This window comes from Gallus gallus, chromosome 2, assembly GCF_016699485.2.
Source record: "Gallus gallus isolate bGalGal1 chromosome 2, bGalGal1.mat.broiler.GRCg7b, whole genome shotgun sequence".
NCBI classification, from domain to species: Eukaryota; Metazoa; Chordata; class Aves; order Galliformes; family Phasianidae; genus Gallus; species Gallus gallus.
In genome coordinates, this window is record NC_052533.1 from 76,356,467 (window position 1) to 76,377,313 (window position 20,847).

Consider the following 20,847-nt stretch of genomic DNA (forward strand, 5'->3'; position numbering starts at 1 on the left):
CTTATTGGTGTGATGGGATTGTAGGGGTATCAGGGAGTCATCAGAGAAAACAAAGAGAACAGGAACCAATACTGTTCATCATTGCTTGTGCAGAGGAAACTGGCTGCTAACCAGCTGGTTGGGTGAGGGGCTCTGTGCTGTTCCAGAAATGAGTGCAGACTGCTCTGTGCTGCAAATATGTGCCCATTGCAATTGATGGGATGTGGAGCAAGGTCTTGTTCTGTGCTAATGGCATACTTTCTCAGCATAGGACAATATTTTCTACCTGTCTCCAGATTTTCTGGTGGTTTTCGACTGTGGACAGTAGAACAGATTCTGCACGCAGTTCACAGCACTGAAAATGCACTTGCTCTGAATTGCAAAGGGTCTGTTTGTTTACAGTGCACTGATGAAAAGAAGAGAAATGTGGAGTAGTATGTATTTACTACCCTTTACTTTAAAAAAGAAATGACAAAATGGGAAAGAGGGGGATCTATTTGTGGAAGTTTCAACAGATAACAAATATTTATGCTGATAAGTAGCTTGATTATAAAGGCCATATTTTTACCTACTATGGAGTGTGCAGTTCTTTCTGAATTTACTAGCCCTGGTACAATTTATCTGTCTGGCTACAATGAAGAAGGCTAGAGTTTTAGTGAAGTTGTCCAGGGATATTGTGTGAGGGAAATTATAATTTAGTTCCCAATTTTAATAATCTTTCATACTGTAGTAGCCTGTCACTACTAAGGTTTGTGCTTTTTGGTACTGTGAAATGCAGTTCTGTGGATAACAAAAAGTTTGCAGTGACGGAATAAAGTGGTTGCTATTGGAAGGTTTATAGAAAATATTTCAAAGTGAAAATGCTCATAGGGTGAACACAAACTTAAAATTTTGGTTTGTCCTGCATTTCTAATATAATTTTATTATTGCAGTAGCACTGGATTTTTGAGTGATTGTTACATGTTTTAGCAATAAATTACTCTAATCTTATACAGATTTCTCGAGTGATTCGTACTCCTCGTGGAAATGCTCTTTTAGTTGGAGTTGGTGGCTCAGGAAAGCAGAGCTTGACAAGACTAGCATCATTCATAGCTGGCTATGATACATTCCAGATCATGTTAACTCGGTAAGTGTAAAGTAAAATTTAAGCAACTAAGTACTTCCTCATTGTTCTCCTATAACTAAAACAGATTCCCAGTCTCTGCAGTGGGAGAAATAATAAGCACGACATAGGGTGAATGTTATTGCCTAGAGCATGGTTGCCCAACCTTTTGGCTTTTCTGGGCTACACTGAAGGAACAGAAATTGCCTTGGGCTGCATGTAAAATATATAATAAATTTAATGTATATAGTAATAAAATTTTTTTAAATGTATTTTATTAGAACATAAAACAGCAACAAAAAACATCAAACTAGTGGGATGTTTGACTATGTTTTTGTAAGACTATTGCATTGGGTTAGTTTGATGGCAGTGGTTGCCATTTCTAGTTAGTTCTCAAGGTGTTTGTCAGAGATTTTTAACAAAATATCACTCTTCATATGCTTCATCCTTGACAATAATTGTTCGCAAATGTGAGTACTGCCAAAAAGTGATGACATGAATAAGGTGTGAATATGAAACAAGGGATATTTTTCTCTGTTAAGACAGGACTTATGAAAGTCTGGTAAAGAGACATGACCAAATTTTTTCTTTCAGTTGAATGTCTGATTCCAAGTTATTTATATATGTTGACTGACAATGGAGTCAGAAATATAAAAAAACAGACAATTTTTTTGTAAATCTTGAAACCTATTCTTAAATTCCCTTATCAAAGCATACCTGCATATTTTTCATTGTTCATAGGACTAGGTTTCACCAAAATATCAAAAAGCATGAAATTATTTGCTCTAACTTGAGTTTGCCATAACTTAAGTTTCATATTAGACACTCTGAAACATTGCACAGATAAGGTGATTTTCGCCTTGAAGACGCATGTTTAACTCATTTAAATGAGTGGTTAAATCCACCAAAAATGCTAAATCCAGGAAGCATTTTTCTCTGTTCTGGCACAAATTTTCCTTTTGATCCTGTAAATGGCTCGATTGCACTTTGCAAATCACAAAGTCTATTTAGCGTTTTACTTAGCCACCTTCTTTCAGAAAAATAAATGTTTCTCATAATCAGCACCCGTACTCCTAAGGAATTCCTAGAACTGGCAATGATTCACCCCTTGTACCACCACCATTATGATGCAGCAGAAGGGGGTGAGGACCACATTGTGAGCTGAGCTGGGCTGCGTGTGGCTTGTGGGCTGCTGGTTAGACATGCCTGGCCTGAAGTGTTAAGTCATGAAAATCTTTCAGACTGGCTAAATTTGATTGATTTTCTATCATGAGTCTAAGCTTTTCTCTTCTTTGGAGAAGTAGACCTTTTCATATGTTTCACTGATTGAGGAATATTGACAGTGTAAAGTTATCTTTACTCTGTGTCTTTATACAGTACCCTGCACTGTACTATATGTATTTGTAGGTTGTAACTATCCACAGTGTTCCAAGAACTTATTTCTTATTTAAGTTTTCTAGTTATTTTTGTTCTACCCAGAAGCCTTTTTTAAAGGGAGTGAACATTAATACAGCTCTTCTTCTGTAGATTGTACAACACTTCAAACTTGATGGAAGATCTGAAACTTCTGTACAGAACTTCAGGATTGCAGGGGAAGGGCATATGTTTTCTGTTTACAGACAATGAGGTCAAAGATGAGTCTTTCTTGGAATACTTGAACAATGTTCTATCGTCAGGAGAGGTAGGATACAGTCTCATGATCTTTTTCATTGCTTTTTTAATTTTATAATTCTGAAGCAAAATAATCTATTTTAATGAATGAGCATCATCATACCATACAGAGAAATTGTCTAAGTCAGTTCCTCCTAAGTGTTGATAAACTGTCCAGGACGTGATAAAAATTAAAAAAAATATTACGACTTAGGGAACATCACTGATACTTAACAAAACTATATGAGATTAAAAAGCTCGTTAATTTGCAGTTAGTTTTTATATGGTAAATTTGTGTTCAGAATGGGTAGGATGGCTTTTTTTGTTGTTCACATTTTATTTTTGCTTTTTTTTTTTTCCACGTGGAAGAACAGATTTTACTTCTACAGCAAGTTAGATTTCAGTGTGTTTAATGGAGTCACTTCAGAAAAAGGTTCTCATTTAAAAAAGTGGATTGGATCCTAAGAACTTATGTATCTGAACTGAGTGTTCCTTCCTGAAAGGCTATGTATTAAATCAATCATAAGTTTATATATTCTCTTTTGGGTCATCTCCTACAACATGAAAATAACCTTCTCTTTTCTCAAAGGTGTCAAACTTATTTGCTCGTGATGAAATAGATGAAATCCTTAGTGATCTCACACCCACCTTCAAGAAGGAACATCCACGTAGGCCTCCAACCCGTGAGATTCTATATGACTACTTCATGACTCGAGTCCGTCAGAACCTTCATGTGGTTCTTTGCTTTTCACCAGTAGGTGAAAAGTTCCGAAACAGGGCCTTGAAGTTCCCTGCTCTCATTTCTGGATGCACTATAGATTGGTTCAGCCGGTGGCCTAAGGATGCTCTAGTGGCTGGTAGGTGTAGGTTTTAGGTTTTTTCTTTGCAGATATTTAATTCTGAGATTCATGGTCGTGAAGTTCTTTTAAATGCTTTGAATGCAAACAAAGCTTGTTTTGCCAGCACACTGGCAGAATAAATTTACTTAGTTCAAAAATTGGATATAATTGTTTTCTTCTTGCTGTATTAAACTGCTGAAATGTTTTTGACAGAAGAAAGGCTATGAAGAAGAAAAATTCTCTTTAAATTGACTTAAAACGTTATTAAAGAAAGCAAAATACCACCAAAGAAACTTGATGACTATGCCTCTGATGAGACATACAGAGGGAGGCTGTGGTTACCTACTTCGTGTTAGTTAGCAGTTGGACAGGTTCACAGAGACAGGTAGATGCACGTTTTGAAGATTAAAGGATACTGGATCCTTGGCTATACATTTTTTTACATAGTTGTATGGCATAATTTAAGAATCTGCGGGTGCAGATTGAGGAAGACCAGGGTTTCAGAACCTATGTGAGCTTGACATTGTATCTCACTGATGCAATGTAAAAGCATTTCCCATGTCACAGCTGTCAATAAATTGACTGGTAATTCTTCTTTACATTCAAAATTGAATTTATAGAAGACAATGATAAGATTAATCTCAGACTGCCAATAACTTTAGTATAAAGACATTACTTCCAGAGCTATTCCCTTCTCTGGAGCTATTACCTGGTGTAATCAATGCTCTCATTTAAATGACAAAATATTGGATGAGGTAGTGTTAAAAGTGTAATGCTATTTAAAGTTTAGACACATATTGAGCTAAATATACATAAGTGGTGGACAGATCAATTACTTTTAGCAGATGAAGATTTAAGTTAGGTAAAACACTTCTGCTTGTCATGATATGTAGTGTGTATATTGATTGCTTTGTTTATAAACTAGAAGTACTTCCTGAACATTTACTTACATTTATGCTTTTCTTCTTTTTCTAAGTATCTGAACATTTCCTGTCCTCATATGATATGGACTGCACTGCTGAGACAAAGAGAGAAATTGTGCAGTGTATGGGCTCATTCCAGGATGGAGTGGCGGAGAAGTGTTCTGATTACTTTCAAAGATATAGACGTTGTACACACATAACTCCCAAATCCTATCTGTCTTTTATTCAGGGTTATAAAACTACATATGAAGAAAAACATGCAGAACTGCAGGTATTTGCGAACAGGTATGCTGCTCAGTTTACTGCTGTCTTTTTGTTGTTTTCTCCTTCAGATAGACATATTCTGATGTACTTAGTTCAGTGCCCGCCTGGTCTCATTGCATAGCGGAAGTTTTCTTTGAAGTTTCCTGAAATAGTGTAAAGGTGTTACTTGAAGAAATATTAGAGGTGCTCTGGATGCGTAGCTTGATGACTCAAGAGTAGAGATGCACTGAAGAATATGGTGGTGGAAAGAGATGAATATAAATTATTAATATGTATTTTTAATGAATAAATGAAGACATTTGCTTGTTATCTGATAACAAATTCACAATAAAATTCAGTTTACCTAAGAACAACTTCTCTTTTTCCTGCTGAACAGTTGTATTTTTCTGGTATGAACAGGTAAAAAGAACCTTGACATTTTTGGTCACATAGCGTAACTTAGATTACTGAACCTTGGCTTATGGATTTTTAAGTGTTTTTGATATATTAATTCTCCTTTTCAAACGCTTTATTAAACTACAGTCTGTTTATAGATTTAATGTTATGTGAGAAATACTCAAATAGAATGTGAAACTGTAAATGTATCAGCTGGCATTACCCTTAAGAAAATCTATCTTCTTGATTGTGAAAGACCAGCACAAAATTCTAAAAGTCTTTAAGAAATACTCATACAAATTTATTTCACTTTGAAACACTCTTTGGCTTCGAAGCCAAATTGAGTTAGTAATCTTCATGTTATCAGTGAAGACTTATAAAACTGGGAGTTATCTGGCCCAGCCTTACACTTTCTGAAGTTAAAATGTGCCAGATTATTCCATACTCATCAATTTGTTTCGCTTCACCTTAATTGCATAGACTGAAGGGCTTTAGTATGTGTTAGTCTTTATCTGTTATGTATTTTTTTTAACCTGTTCCTGTCTTGCTTAGACTGTAACAGTTGCTACATTTGTAATTCTTTCTGCCTCTGCTGTTCCAAATATATATTTTCGTAGCTTACAGGTAGACTTGTTTGAAGAACCTGTATATGAGTTATTAAATTTTGATAGAAAAAAACACTGTTGGAGGCATTTTAATGAGAGAAGTATTATCTCAGTGCTATTTTCCTGTTAATCTCTCTTACTTGGTCTTGATTTTGATATTTTGATTTTATTAGCCTTTTGAATATGCTCTTCAAACAAGAAATAGTAATTTGAGAAATCTCAGGATTTCTCAGAAATTCTCAGGATTCTCGTGATCACAAAATGCTTTCTGCTGTTAGTCAGTCCCATGAGTATCAGGTTGGAGCTCAGTGGGGTCAGTGACATAAATGGAACCCATATATAGGATTTTAATGTGATAATAAAGGCATTCACTTTGAGTTAAAAGTGTGGAACATTTCATGTCATATGCTTTTTTGAGAGAATTCTTTATCATTTACTTTCTTGATTCTGGAAACAACAGAAGTGTGTGTGGAAGTTTCTGAAGAAATTTTTTTTTTTTTGTTTAAGACATCTTTTGGTATTAAATTCATCTGAAATGATTTGGAAAGGAGAATGTAAATTATATAAGGAATTATGTACATCGTATTTTTATTTTTTCTTTTTAACACCAGAGTTAATAATGGTCTGGAAAAGTTGAAAGAGGCCTCTGAGTCAGTGGCTTCTCTAAGCAAAGAGCTTGAGATAAAAGAAAAGGAACTTCAGATTGCCAATGAAAAAGCTGACATGGTAGGTACAGACATTAAAGTATATTGCACTTAATTTTTTTAATTTTTTTTTTTTTTGTGTGTGTGTGTAAAAGGAAGTTAGGCTGTGGGAAAAGAAGTGATAATAGAAGCTTAAAAAAGTGACAGCAAAACCCATCTTTTTTTTTTTTTTTTTTTTTTTTTAACATTCTGGTTCTGGAAATTGAATTCAACAGATCAAATGTTACAATGAAAATATAGATTCTTCCAGTGAGGTATTTTCTTTAATATGTTGTTTGTGAATTTTCTCTTTAGGTATTGAAGGAAGTTACTGTAAAAGCACAGGCTGCTGAGAAGGTGAAGGCTGAAGTTCAGAAAGTGAAAGACAAAGCCCAAGCTATTGTGGACAGCATCTCAGTTGATAAAGCCATTGCTGAAGAAAAGTTAGAAGCTGCTAAGCCTGCTTTGGAAGAGGCGGAAGCAGCCTTACAGGTTGGTACTAAAACCTTGCACTGAATATAACATTTTCTCCACCTAAGAAAATGTGCTTCTTTGAAAACATGTGAGGTTTCAGATGTTCTGTGTAACTCCTCGATTGGCAGAAGATGTATACAAATAGATATATTTATCTTGAGGTTGTTCAAGTTTAGTTTTGTTTGTCTCTTTCCACCCAAATGCCAAACCCAAAATAGGCAATCAGTTGTTCAGCAAATGGCCAATTTTAATTTTCAATTGAAACTCTGGTTGATATATGATGTGCTGCTGGTTGATAATATGCCAGTAACTGAGTGTACATGTTACGGTGTTAGATTTGCACCCTTGACTGACTTTCCCATATTTAATACAACACAGGTTTCTTACATTATTATGATTTATTTAATTTTCTCAAAGGTTTACTTCTACATCAGGAACTTGTCCAGAATAATAAAGCAGAAGATGCAAAGGTATATATGTATGTGGCCTTCTCACTGGTTCCTTTCCTTCACCTTCAGTTGCCAATTATCAACAGAATGCATTTTCCTTTCTAGACTGAGTTTCTTGTAAATAGGTTTGCATTAAAATAGAAAAAGAAGATAAAATTTCAGAATATTGTTGTCATGCTAGGATGGAGTCATTTTAAGAATTTAGGTGCTGCTGTGAGGTGGCTGAACTGCTCCTAGCAGTTGCTATGAAGCAGTAGTCAAATTATAGTTGAAGGGTCTGTACAGCTTCATGCTTCTGAGAGATAAAATTATTTTAAATCAAAAAGAAAAATTTTCTTCTTCTGAAGTGCATTAATGCTGTTGGTGACCTTTTTCTTACTTAATAACAGTATTTGCTTTGTCTTTTGTTTTATTTTTGTAGACAATAAAGCCTGCAGATATTGCCACAGTCCGAACACTTGGTCGACCTCCTCACCTTATTATGCGTATCATGGACTGTGTGTTACTGCTTTTCCAACGAAAATTGAACAGTGTAAAAATTGATCAAGAAAAGAGCTGTACCACCCCATCATGGCAAGAATCTTTGAAACTGATGACAGCAGGGAACTTTTTACAGAACCTACAGGTATTTGTGTAACCTTCTCTTTAGTATTATTTTAACCTAAGAAAATAGGGAAAAGTATTTTCTCTGGTGTTCCTGGGAGAACAAATGTACAAGGGAAATCAGGCACAGAAGAAATCTGAAATATCAAGGGCGTGAATGTATGATATAATGAAATAAAACTCAAATCCATCTGGAAAAGTCAGGTCATAAGTCAGTTATACCTTCTACTAAGTAAGGAAACGAAATTAACTTCTATGGCCAAAGCTTTAAGCACTTGAACAGCTATTACTTACCTGTTTGCTTAGAGCTAATCGGAAGTATCTTTTTTTTTCCTAATTCTGAGCATCGTAACTTGTTCAGTGGCATACAAAAATCAGTGATTATTAGGATGGATAAAATCAGAATTTTTTGAAATTGGGGATTTTCAGCTTTATATCATGTCTGTAGAATTGGAATGAGTATTTGGTGAATATATCTATGCTAGTTCATTTTTTAAACTACTAATGTTAGTATTAATCTACTCTGACAATTGCTTATGTTGTGCCGTACCACTGAAAATAATAACCTGATTTCTGCATTTGGAGGAATGATGTTCTCATCTTGAAGTGTATATTTTGGTTTAAACATCCCTATTTATTAGTAGTAAATTTCTACATTTGTAATCACACTGAGTTTATTTAATCTGTCTCTGGTCCAGTGAGAAATCACAGATGAATGGCCTGACCAACTTTGTATGGTTTGTAGTACCACGGATGCTATTTACATGATGTTAATGTTGCATCTACTTATGTGAGGATTTTTATTTACTGAAAGTCTTCAATATTTTATTGTTTATGCACAGGGAACAGCTATTTTTCAGTTTCAATGATATACTTTTATTATACTTTGTAAATAAATCTTTGAAGATAGATAATTGAATAGAATATTTGGTGATCAAAATAAATTTCTAGTATAAAGTTGGAAGCTATGGGGATGAAAATAGAAAATGCATTGTTTAAAAAAAGTAAACTGTCAAAACAATTAAAATTGAAACACATTGTACTAATGAGATAAGGTAATTTAACAGGAAGATAGCTGGCTACTCTTTGAAAGAACTATCTCATACAATGTGTGTCCATTAATCGTCTCTTTTAGAAGATTTTTATTTATTCAGTATTAATGGAAATGGAATTTCAAAAAGAATCTCAGTGATATTTTATACTTGACTGCTAGTTGTGTAACATTAACAGATAAGATAAGGACGATCAGAAATGAAGACAAACTTTTTCAGTTTTATAAGAAAACAGAACAGAGTAGAATGTATTTGGCAATCTTCCAGATATGCATGAGACAGACAACTTCATATTAGCTGTTTTTAATTAACATTTTTTATTCTTGTCGTGTTTTGTTTGCACTAAAATACATATTTGCATAGTTTATTTGTATTACTTGTATATTGCATATTTTTTTTTAGCAATTTCCAAAGGACACAATTAACGAAGAAGTGATAGAGCTTTTGAGCCCTTATTTTGAAATGGTGGACTACAACATTGAGACAGCTAAGAGAGTATGTGGGAATGTTGCGGGGCTTTGCTCTTGGACCAAAGCTATGGCTGTATTTTTTTCCATCAACAAAGAAGTATTACCCTTAAAGGTAACTGTTAATCAGAGTGACATACACACTTTTGCTCCTTCTCCTCCCTACTCGAGTGCAACTGAGGATTTCATCTCCTGGAAGCATCAGTTGTCTTATTCCAATTGATGCATGCCTCTATAGGAATTTATTAAGTTGAAAGTAGTAACTCTACAGTGAAATATGCATCAAATGTACGATTTTGTAGGCTGTAAAGATCATTAAATACATTATGCAGTTTTATGCCTCTGGGCTCCTTCTGAATTGAAGCACTGAAGTAGCCATCTAGTTTAATTCACAGTTGCAATTGCTTTAAGTAAGAAAAAACTCAAAATCTAGTTCTTGTAGTGTTCAGCATCTCAATTCATAAAGAGACTGTACAGAGACTTTACTCATCAGTGTTATTTAGGGAAAAAACAGACCAAAACAGTCTTTGGAAGGTAAGAATGAAAGTCAGGAAGAGCATGGTCAGCCATGACTTTGACATGGGGTAGCTGTAATGGGAGTGACCTAGAGTGGAGGAAGAATTGTTGCTAGTGGTATTATCTTTCATTAGACTAAGCATAAGCTTTTGGTGACGCTGCTCTTTCTAAAGGCCAGTTCAGACCAACTTTTGTGTCAGATGGGAAAGGGCTGGTTTGTTCTGAAATTTTTTTATTGATTTTTCTAATTTACATTATAGCAACTAATTAACTACAGCTCCCTACAAGGAGTTAGTTTATTGTAAAAATGAAATAAAAGGTTTTAATGAATCATGAAATGGCTATTGATTTTGAAATAAAGTTCAGTGAAACTCTCTTTGACATACGTTATAGCAAATGCTTTGAGATGTTGTATGTGGGAATGTACTTATTTTATTTATTTGCTTCACAGGCTAATTTAGCAGTCCAGGAAAACCGCCTAACCACTGCTATGTTGGATCTGCAGAACGCTCAAGAAGAACTGAGTGCAAAGCAAGAAGAATTAGATATTGTACAGGCAGAGTATGAAAAAGCCATGAGAGAAAAACAGGTGAACATAGTGTTGCAGAAAAGGGACTGTTACAGATGGCTGCCACCCTTGCTTTGAGCAAAACATAATGTATTCCCTCATAACACTTTGTTATTCCTTGGAAAAAGCATTGACAGACAATGGAAAAGAGTGGTCAGATGCTTCCTCTCTGGATCCCTCTCTCTCCTCCTCCTCCTTCTCTCTCCCACTCCTTTGAAAAGTATTTTATTTGTGCTATCTTAGTGTCCAGTACTGTAACATCAAGTTTCATTAATATATGATATCAGCATATAATGTATTTGAAATACTGGGCAGATTTTCCCATAACTAATAGGTAACAGGCATAATCACCCATGCTTTAATATATGTGCCAACATAAAAGTTATGAGAAGAAATACTAAAACGTTGAACCGTATTTATGACAGGTGTTCCTAGTAGGTTTTGATGTTCTTTTTCCCTCTCACTTTCCTTCCAAATCTTTAAAGTGATACAATATGTAATTGAAAATAAATTTTTGCATTGTTGTTATACTGGTTTCATTAGATGTAGAGATCTTTCTGGTCTATCAGATACATAGATGTAAACTGTATTTCTTGGTTTATGGTTTTATGTAGGCTTTGCTTGAAGATGCTGATCGTTGCCGGCATAAAATGCAAACAGCTTCAAGTCTAATTAGTGGTCTAGCAGGTGAAAAAGAGAGATGGACAAAACAGAGTAAAGAATTTGCCTTGCAAACCAAGAGGCTAGTGGGTAAGCATTTGTCCATGCCCTTGATCTTAGAAGTAAATTAGTTGATTTAATTGTAACGTGTAATGAAACTAAAAACATTTGGAATTTCAAATGTTTCCTCTGTAGTTCAAGTTTCTCATTGCTGAAATTGAGGCAATTGTTATTAATTTTCCTGTTTGAACACAACTAGGAGAAGTCTGCAATCAGGCTGAAGTTTATATTTAAATAAATCATATTTAAACAATATGATACTCTATTTATGCTATGCAGAAGATGTTACTTGCATAAGATGCAGTACATACCTGTGACACTGATATTTGAACTTGACTGATGTTTGTAGTCAGTAGTCCATGTGTTAGAAAGTACCAATAAAATTTGTGTAACAGAATGTACGTGGAGGAAATGAACACTAATATTCAGTCATGCTGACTTCTAAATATAGAAGTCAGTAATTTTAAATGCAGTTATTAATGTTCATGAAACTTTTATTTTGTAGAAGTAATTTTTAATTTTATAAATAAATACTTGGAAATGCAATGGCAACGGGGCTGTTGGAGCCAGTTTAACTGTCTGTTTCTGGTATGAGGCTGTTCCTGCAGTTCCCTGCTATCAAAATCTTGCCACATAAAACCAATATAATATGTTGTATTAACATATTCTTCTCTTGATTCCTAGAGTTGCACTGAAAAGGTAATGTAAATATGTTATCTACTGGAATGCACCATTGCTTTACTATATAATGATCCTGGGGAAAGAAGCTCATTTGTCATCTGCATGGGCCAAAGTACATTCTTCCATTTACCATCAAAAACATTAAGAACTTGAGAAGTCAGAGTCTCCATCATGAATACAATTTGAACATTTATATTTATTTTTTCTTTTTCTTTATTTATTTCCCTTTTTATTTTCCTTTTCTTTGTTTCCCTTCCTTTTTTTTTTTTCAGGTGATGTGCTGTTGGCTACAGCATTTCTATCCTACTCTGGTCCCTTTAATGAAGAGTTCCGCAATCTACTATTAAATGACTGGCAAAAGGAAATGAAGGCCCGGAAAATTCCCTTTGGTAACAACCTGAACGTCATAGAAATGTTGACTGATGCTCCTACAATTAGTGAATGGAGCCTTCAAGGATTACCAAATGATGACTTATCCATACAGAATGGAATCATTGTCACTAAAGCATCTCGTTATCCTTTATTAATTGATCCACAGGCACAGGGTAAAATTTGGCTTAAGAACAAGGAAGGCAAAAATGAACTTCAGGTAATAGGAATGCTTGTGATTTCATAGCCTCTAGAAACTCTCAGCTGACAAAACGTGGCAAATCCGTTATTCAAATAATAATTAAAAAACAGTTTTTATGTGAGAAAGAACATCTTGGGACATATTTAGATAGATAAATGACTTGGCTAAACATGAAAACATAGATCTGAAACTTATTAATACAAGCGGCTCAATTGGTATAATGAATTCATTTTTATTATGAACTATTGGAAAATAAGCTGGATAGATAATGTCTGATAAGGGCCCAAGCACAATTCCAGAATACTAGAAACATGAGAAAAAAAAAAAAAAAAGAAAAAAGATTAGTACAAGTTCAAATAAATGTTTTAAAATGAGAATGCAATGCACTGTATTGTTACCTTTTTGTAATCAGAAACTGTTGATAATTTGTGTTGTCTTAACCTGGATGTATAACCCATGCAAAATATTCTGCAAATGTAGTGAATACAGTGTTACCCCAACATATAGTTTGAGGCAAGATGCACCAAATCAAACAGGAAAGTACAAGGAGGAAAATCTTTGTTTGCTGCAATTATAATTCCACCAACAATCAATTTTTATAAAAAGCTATCCCTAAAAAAGACAGAGGAGTTTGATGGATGATAATGAATTAGATCTTAGAGTATTCATAGGATATTCCTGTCATTACTATTGATTCTTCTGTCACTGTGAAGCTCTTGAAATGGTTGCCTAGCTAGTCATGTTAAAAAGGAAAAAATTGATGATTAGACTAACTTTGTAGTTGTAAACAAACTAAGCTATATGTGCTTTGCGTAGAAGTTGAAAATTAATCACAATTTTACTTAAAATTATTTTTTAAAGGAAAGACTACTTAGTGGCTTATTCAACATAAAATATTAGTTTTCAAAGGAAAAGCCCTAATCTTGGAATTGGTCTTGCTGCAGTTAGGCTTGAGAAAATTATCTAAGATAAAGCTGTGGCTAATAGAAGGTTCTGTGAATTTCTGTTCTCATTGCATTCATAGGATATCGAAACTTTATGTGCTGAGTTGTTTTACTCTTGCAGTTGAAAATTAGCAGTTTGCATTCAATGACATCTGAAAATATAATACACTGAAACTAATCTTCTCTTGTACTCACAGTCTTTGCCTTGATTAAGCTATAGGACTATTCTTGTCAGTAATCTATCTGAATAGAATGAAATAATCTTTAAACGTAAAACAGGCAAAATGTTTTGGTATCTGGACAAAACTTACCATATAGCTCCACAATTGTATTTTTAGATCACTTCTTTGAACCACAAGTATTTTAGAAATCACTTAGAAGACAGCCTTTCTCTCGGAAGACCTCTTTTGATAGAAGATGTTGGTGAAGAGCTGGACCCAGCATTAGATAATATTTTGGAAAGAAATTTTATTAAATCCGGTTCCACCAATAAGGTAAAAACAAAGCAAATGATCAAACAACTGGAAACAGTGTCCTCCCTGTCCTCCACAAAATAACATCTGTTAAATATATGCCTCTAAAATGTTAAAAGTCATTTACACTTGATTAACAGTGACGCAAAGTAGAGTTTAAGTTCACATATAATTAAGACATTTAACCTGTACTGTTTCTTTGTTTATGATAACTTTTAAGTGAAGAAAGTACCAAGGTTCCCATTTGCTTGTGCCCTTGTGCTCTTAATTTGGGATGTTAACCAGAATTGACAGAATATGTTAGCCTATCAGTTAAAGTGTTTTGTGGATATTCTCAACAAATTCATTGCATCAGACCTGTAATTTTAAGCTGTATGTTTGTGCTTTTGAACAGAAAAATACATTTGTTTCTACATGCGGTGCCTGAAAGAATTTGCACTGGCCCTTGATGTTTCAAGTCTTCTTTTTCATACTTTTCTTAAGGTGAAAGTTGGTGACAAAGAAGTAGATGTGATGAATGGCTTCAGACTTTACATTACCACAAAACTGCCAAATCCAGGTTACTCTCCTGAAATCAGTGCTCGAACCTCTATCATTGACTTTACTGTGACCATGAAAGGTCTTGAAAATCAACTCTTGGGTAGAGTCATTCTAGCAGAGAAACAGGTAAAAGAAATAATTACACCTTTCTCCTGTTTTTATGTCTTTGCCTGTAGAAGGATTCACTTTCATTTTAGTTTGTTCCTCTTCCCAGTTTGGAGAGTAACTTTCTGTCTCTCTCTGTTGTGATGTTAATATAGCCTACTTAGAATGGTTTAAAAGTTGGCTTGGAAAAAAATGGCATAAGTTTCTATTTATCTTTCTGTTGCAGTGGTACCTTACTCACTTTATTTTTCCTGCTTCACTGACATATAACATGATGAGCATGACCTATGAAAAGGAAAATGATCCAGAACTGAAACTCACATCCTTTCGTGTAAACACTGTGGAGCTCATGAGAACATAAACTGTTGCAAAGGGTGCAGTTTACTTCCTTACTTTAAGAAGAAACGGGCTCACTAATTAATTTGAAAATGCAGCTATAATTGTCTACAAGTCCAAGTTCAGAATGGCAATACCAATAAGCATACCACCAGTGCCTCTGGATGCTGGTTGGTATCTTTAAAATTACTGGATACTTAATCTCTCAGACTATAATGTCAACCAGTTACGGAGGGCTGGAAGAAACATTACTGATTAGTTCAAAGCCTAGCAGCAAGAAGGCTACAACTTTACAGACAGTTAGGATGCCAAGGAGTAATGTTTTGGACAGAGTACAGAGCTTTTTACCGCAGATGGCGCATGCAAATGATGAGCTAAGAAGAAAAATGTTAACAGAACCAGCTCATCAGTTTGATATTGAAAATCTCAGCAGTGCCACAGAAAAAGTGATAGAAATGGTAAATACAGAAGAGATACTATGCATCTATAACATTATGAATCTATGACTATATTTACTAAAATTTTGGCAGTGGTTCCAGTTTACTTTCTCTGGAGAGGAATGCATTCCTGTACTTTGGAAGCTATTGAAGTCTTATGGCTGTTTATTTATTTTATTTTTTATTTGATATAAGACTTTCCTACTTAATGGCATGAGCTTCCTTGTTAATGTGAAGTAGTTACATTTCCTCCCGGATCAGTCCACAGAGCTCATAAGGGAAACAATATTTATTCTATGAAAACTAGCATTATGTCAGACAGCTTCATTGCTCTATTAGATTCACTTCAACCAGCAACAGATTGTCAGCTCACTATGTAATGGCATTATCACTGTCTGAAACATCCCATGATGTGTATGTTCACAAAGACTTATGGCCAAACTTTACTTCTGAGTCCTGCAACACAACATACTCTTCAGAATGACAGTTGTTTTATCAGCAAATTCCTTCAGTTATCACAGTTTCTTTTTGATCACTCAGGCAAATGCACATCAGAAGGCATATGTTTTTTCATCTTTTTCTGCCAATAAAAATAATCATTGAAAATGGATCAGCGAGCCCATTCTAATGGTCAGTTCTACAAGCTGAGAACCCTGAAATGAAAATATCTTTATAGAGTGGTTAAGAGTCACTGCCTATACTGTCAGAACTGTTGTTGAGTTGTTGCCATTTTGTTTTCCCCACAGTATTTTCATTGTGTTTAATTTCACAGCCTGAATGCTGAATAATTCCATTATATACTTGTTCTTCTCCAACACATTAAAACAAGCATAGCAGAAGGCCAGCACAGCTGAACATAAGAACTCTTGACTGAGCTCAGACACAAAAAAGTACTGTGAAGATGAAATCGAGGACATTGCCTGTACATGTAGGAATGGAGTTAGGAAAGCCAAAATTCAGTAGGACCTTAAACTAATGAGTGAGGTGAAGAACAAGAAATGTCTCTGTATGTACATCAGCAGCAGAAGAAAGACTTAAAAATTTGGTGCCATTTATCCATGGGGCAGGGAATCTAGTGACAGGGGCTACAGAGAAAGCTGAAGAACTCAGTGTCTTTTTTGCCTCAGTTTCCACAGGTAAGATTTGCCAGCAGTGCTCTTAGAACCCCAAATCTATTAGCAGTCTGTAAGAATCAAGCAGTATTCACAGTAGAATATAGATTTAAGGATCTCTTAAGCTCATTAGACATACACAAGTCTGTGGGATCCGATGAGGTGTTTCTTAGGTTGCTGTAAGATCTGGCTAATGCCATTAGATTCTGGTCTATATCATCTTTGAAAAGCTGTGACAGTCAGGAGCAATTCTTAGTGACTCCAGCCTGTCTGCAAGAAAAGCAAGGAATATCCTAATAACCACATGCTGGTCAGCCTCACTTCAGTACCTGGGAAAGGTATGTAACAAATCCCCCTAGAATCTTATTCTAAGCACGTGAGGGACAACAAGCAGGAAAGGAGCCACCAGTTATTGAAGGCAGACTATGCCTAACCCAGACCTATTGCATTCTCCTATGAGAAAACTGACACTGTGGAGGAGGGGAAAGCAGTGGATGTTTTGTTCACTGTGACTTTAGCCCAGTAAGCAAAATGGAGGAGAGTTACTATTCTTCAACATGCATATGTAGATCTATTTCCTTCTTCCCATTCCACTGTCTCTAATACTGTTCTGCCCTGTGAACAAATGACCTGTAGATGTGCTGTGAGAAAAAGAGGGTTAACAGGCCATTGTTTAAGGATTCTGCAAAGTGTGATTTTCAATTTATTTGCTGTCTGGCATGCCCATTTGTAGAATCTGTGTGTCATACACTAAAAAGAATATTGATTACCAGGAAGAATACTGATACTGATTTCTTCTTTTCCTCCAGAATGTTAAACCAACCTGTAAGACGTGAGCTAAGCATAAGAATGTCAATGGGTAGCTGGTATATCTGTGTAAAGTTAATCTTAATTTCTTACAACATTTGGCTTTGAGAGACTTGATATGTGTCTGAATGATATATAACTTACACTGTTTTAATTATGTGATTGTTTTCTTTGATATGTTGGTTGTTATGTAATTGCAAAAGAAATTTGTTATTTAGCATATTAGAAATAGTTATGACAGATGAGTAGTGGAGTTATACTATGCAAGAACTATTTGAAGCCTTGTAAATTTTTACATGGATATTTCTAGATTTGTGGTGGGGAAAGGCACACAGTTGATGAAAATTCTTGCACTTGTGAATAGTGTTGTGACAGCCATGAAAGCTATTTAGCAGCTTTTGTTACATCATATTAAGAACTAGCATTCTTTGCTGAAGCTTGTGAAGTGACATCAACATCTGAAACCACTTTGACAAAACTAGATTTGAGTTAGCTTCTTTGGTTCAAGTTCTTTCTGTTTAGCAACGTGGCTTACTTTTTTTGCATTCCAGATACTACAACTAGAAATATTTGAAGATATGCAGAAAACTTTCACGTGTATACTCTTTCTGATCCGCACAAAGTATTTTAAGAGCATAATAGATGGATTTTTGCTTTAAAATCCAGTATTTCTTCACTTGCTTTATTTTGATCATTTTGTTTCAAACATGTTTCTTGGGCTTTTCTTGCAAGGAAAACAGCTTTCTTTTGTTTAAATATGTTGCACTCTAAAATATGTTTAACCTTTTCAAGTGCACTTGGCAAAATATGAAATTTAATTTCTCTGGTTTTTCAGCATAATTATTTAATTGAATGCTAACATTCTTTTAATGCTATACTTTAAAAAATTGTTTCTGCTTCATGAAGCCTAAATAATTCTTTTCTTCCTTGTAATTGCTACCTGCTTTTTTTCTTCAGTTCCGTTAGACGTCGGTGATTAAAACAGAGTTAATAGCAGTTTTTTTTTTTTGTCTTTTATTTCATCTGCTCTTGTCAGAATCATAGAATTTATTTTCACATCTTCTACATTGTTTGACATTTACATTACTCTATGACAACAATCCCATTAAATCTTTTCTTCTTGGTGGTGATATGTTTCATTATACCTTTTGCACAGCGACAAAAAAAAAGAACTAAATATGATAATGAGATGAATATTTTATTATTCTTTAGAATACTTCATTTTTTTTTTCATTTCCTTTTTCAGATTAAAGAATTTTCTTTCAGAGAAAAAACTCTTTCAGAGTTCCAAAATATTTAGGAACGTTTAGCAGAATGTAGGTGTGAGAAGATTGTATTTTTAGGAAGTGGAAAAAAATATGTAGCAGTTTTGTTTAAATGATGGCTATTGGAATGGTGGAGTAAAAAAATGTTTGTAAGCCTAAGATCTCATGTTCATGTTGCCTCTGGCCTCTGGCACTTTATAAGATGGCATGTCATATCCTGGTTTTGTATCTCTTTGGAAAAAGTAGCAGCCTAAATGCAGTGCTTGGATGGACTTGGCAAAGGTGGAGTGAACATGGTCTCCAACTTTGAAAATATCCACCAGACCTTCGTAAACAGTGCAGGAGACTTCTTCTGTAGACATAGCTAATATCTCCATCATCTGTCTCATTAATTATTGATAACTAGGCATAGATTCATATCTATTTCTGACTCTTACCCTTCCTTTCACTTTTTTCATCCTTCTTACCTCATTGTATTGAAACATACACATTGTTTCAGTGCAGTATTTTTCTCTCTGAGAAATTTAAATTTACCAAGTTTTTTTGTTTGTTTGTTTGTTTGTAATTGTATTTTGAGACAGAAGAATAATCTAAAAGACATTGCATTTCTGAACAACATTTTCTCTGTCTGTTTTAAGCAGCTGTTCTTTTTGCCTTTCTGTAAGGCCATTGATCAACATATATACAACTTTTATATATGACTACTGGAGTACAAAGTATATACATGACATTGCTTGTATTACTAAAAGTAACAAGGTAAATAGATGTAGCAAAAACTTCAACTTGAGCTCTATATTCTTTTTTTTTTTTTTTTCTCTTAAATAGTACAGCATTTTATTGAGAGAATGATGTTATTCCTGTCTGGTGAAGAAGTATTTTAGATGTGCTTGAGAACTTTGATGCTTGATTAGTTGATAAGAAAGACCCTTGTTAAACAGACTATATTTATAAGATGGTAATTGAAAAACAGGGCATAAATGAAGACTGCATTAGATTGAGTGAATTCAGAGGCTGTTTTTTGAATGATGTTTGCTTCTGTCTTCATTAGAAATAGAAAAAGAAGAAAAGCAATTAATTTTTTGGACTTGCAGATCTGTTAGGACACACATCTGTTAGGACATCAGCATTCTCCATTCTATTTGTTGGAATGATCTGTTAATGCATACCTACATATCAAGTTTGGAAAGCTGGCAATAGACCTGCTGTCAGAAATACTACTGGAATTCTTTCTGCATGTTAGTGCAGTTATTCTAGACTTCCACTATTTCAGTAGGAATAACAATTTTAAAACTAAGTACCTTGTCATATTTTGCTTTTTATTTATTTTCTGTTTTCCAATTATTACCATGTATTTCAACAGGAATTAGAGAAAGAAAGAACAGATCTTATGGAAGATGTGACTTTAAACAGAAGGAGGATGAAAGAGCTAGAAGATAACCTTCTGTTCCGACTTACAAGCACTGAAGGTTCTCTGGCAGATGATGATAGTTTAATAATTGTACTGAGTAATACTAAAAAGACAGCTGAGGAGGTAACACAGAAACTACAAAATTCTGCTGAAACAGAGGTACAGATAAATTCAGCTCGTGAAGAATACAGACCTGGTAAGTGCAAGGTTGCCAACTATATCCTGGGCTGCATTAAAAAAGGGGTGGCCAGCAGGGAGAGTGCGGTGATTGTCCTCCTCTACTCAGCTCCTGTGAGGCCCCATCTGGAGTACTGCATCCAGGCCTGGAGCCCCCAGTACAGGAAGGACATGGAGCTCTTGTAACAGGTCCCAGAGGGCCACTGAGATGATCAGAGAACTGGAACACCTCTCCTGTGAAGAAGGGTTGAAGGAACTGGGCTTGTTTAGCTTGGAGAAGAGAAGGCTCTGGGGAGACCTCATTGTGGCCTTCCAGTACTTGAAGGGAGCATATAAACAGGAGGGGGAATGGCTATTTACATGGGTTCATAGTGATAGGACAAAGGGAAATAGTTTTAAACTAAGACAGGGGAGGTTTAGGTTAGATATTAGGAGGAAATTTTTAACACAGGGGATGGTGATGCACTGGACCAGGTTGCCCAAGGAGGTTGTGGATGCCCCATCCGTGGATGCGTTCAAGAACAGACTGGATGTGGCTCTGGGCAGGCTGGTCTAGTGGTTGGTGACCCTGCCCATGGCGGGAGGGTTGAAACTGGATGATCTTTGGCATCCTTTTCAACTCAGGCCATTCTATGATTCTATGAAGGTAGTGATAGAAGGGAAATGACTGGAGCATATGGTTAAAAGATCAATACCTAGAGTAAGAGAAATGACAGAATGAA

The 20,847-nt window shown here is 35.0% G+C and overlaps 1 protein-coding gene across 1 annotated transcript in view; it reads left to right on the forward strand.

The window, feature by feature from the left end:
* The window catches only part of DNAH5 (dynein axonemal heavy chain 5), a 127,863-nt gene that overhangs the window by 87,344 nt on the left and 19,672 nt on the right, over positions 1–20,847 (forward strand). The window contains exons 53-66 of the mRNA XM_040695761.2: positions 975–1,105; positions 2,609–2,762; positions 3,321–3,588; positions 4,547–4,778; positions 6,349–6,463; positions 6,736–6,912; positions 7,765–7,968; positions 9,401–9,580; positions 10,433–10,570; positions 11,164–11,299; positions 12,223–12,539; positions 13,804–13,959; positions 14,422–14,604; positions 19,901–20,144. Of these exons, the coding sequence (XP_040551695.1) occupies positions 975–1,105; positions 2,609–2,762; positions 3,321–3,588; positions 4,547–4,778; positions 6,349–6,463; positions 6,736–6,912; positions 7,765–7,968; positions 9,401–9,580; positions 10,433–10,570; positions 11,164–11,299; positions 12,223–12,539; positions 13,804–13,959; positions 14,422–14,604; positions 19,901–20,144 (2,635 nt within the window). The remainder of the gene's footprint in view (positions 1–974; positions 1,106–2,608; positions 2,763–3,320; positions 3,589–4,546; positions 4,779–6,348; positions 6,464–6,735; positions 6,913–7,764; positions 7,969–9,400; positions 9,581–10,432; positions 10,571–11,163; positions 11,300–12,222; positions 12,540–13,803; positions 13,960–14,421; positions 14,605–19,900; positions 20,145–20,847) is intronic.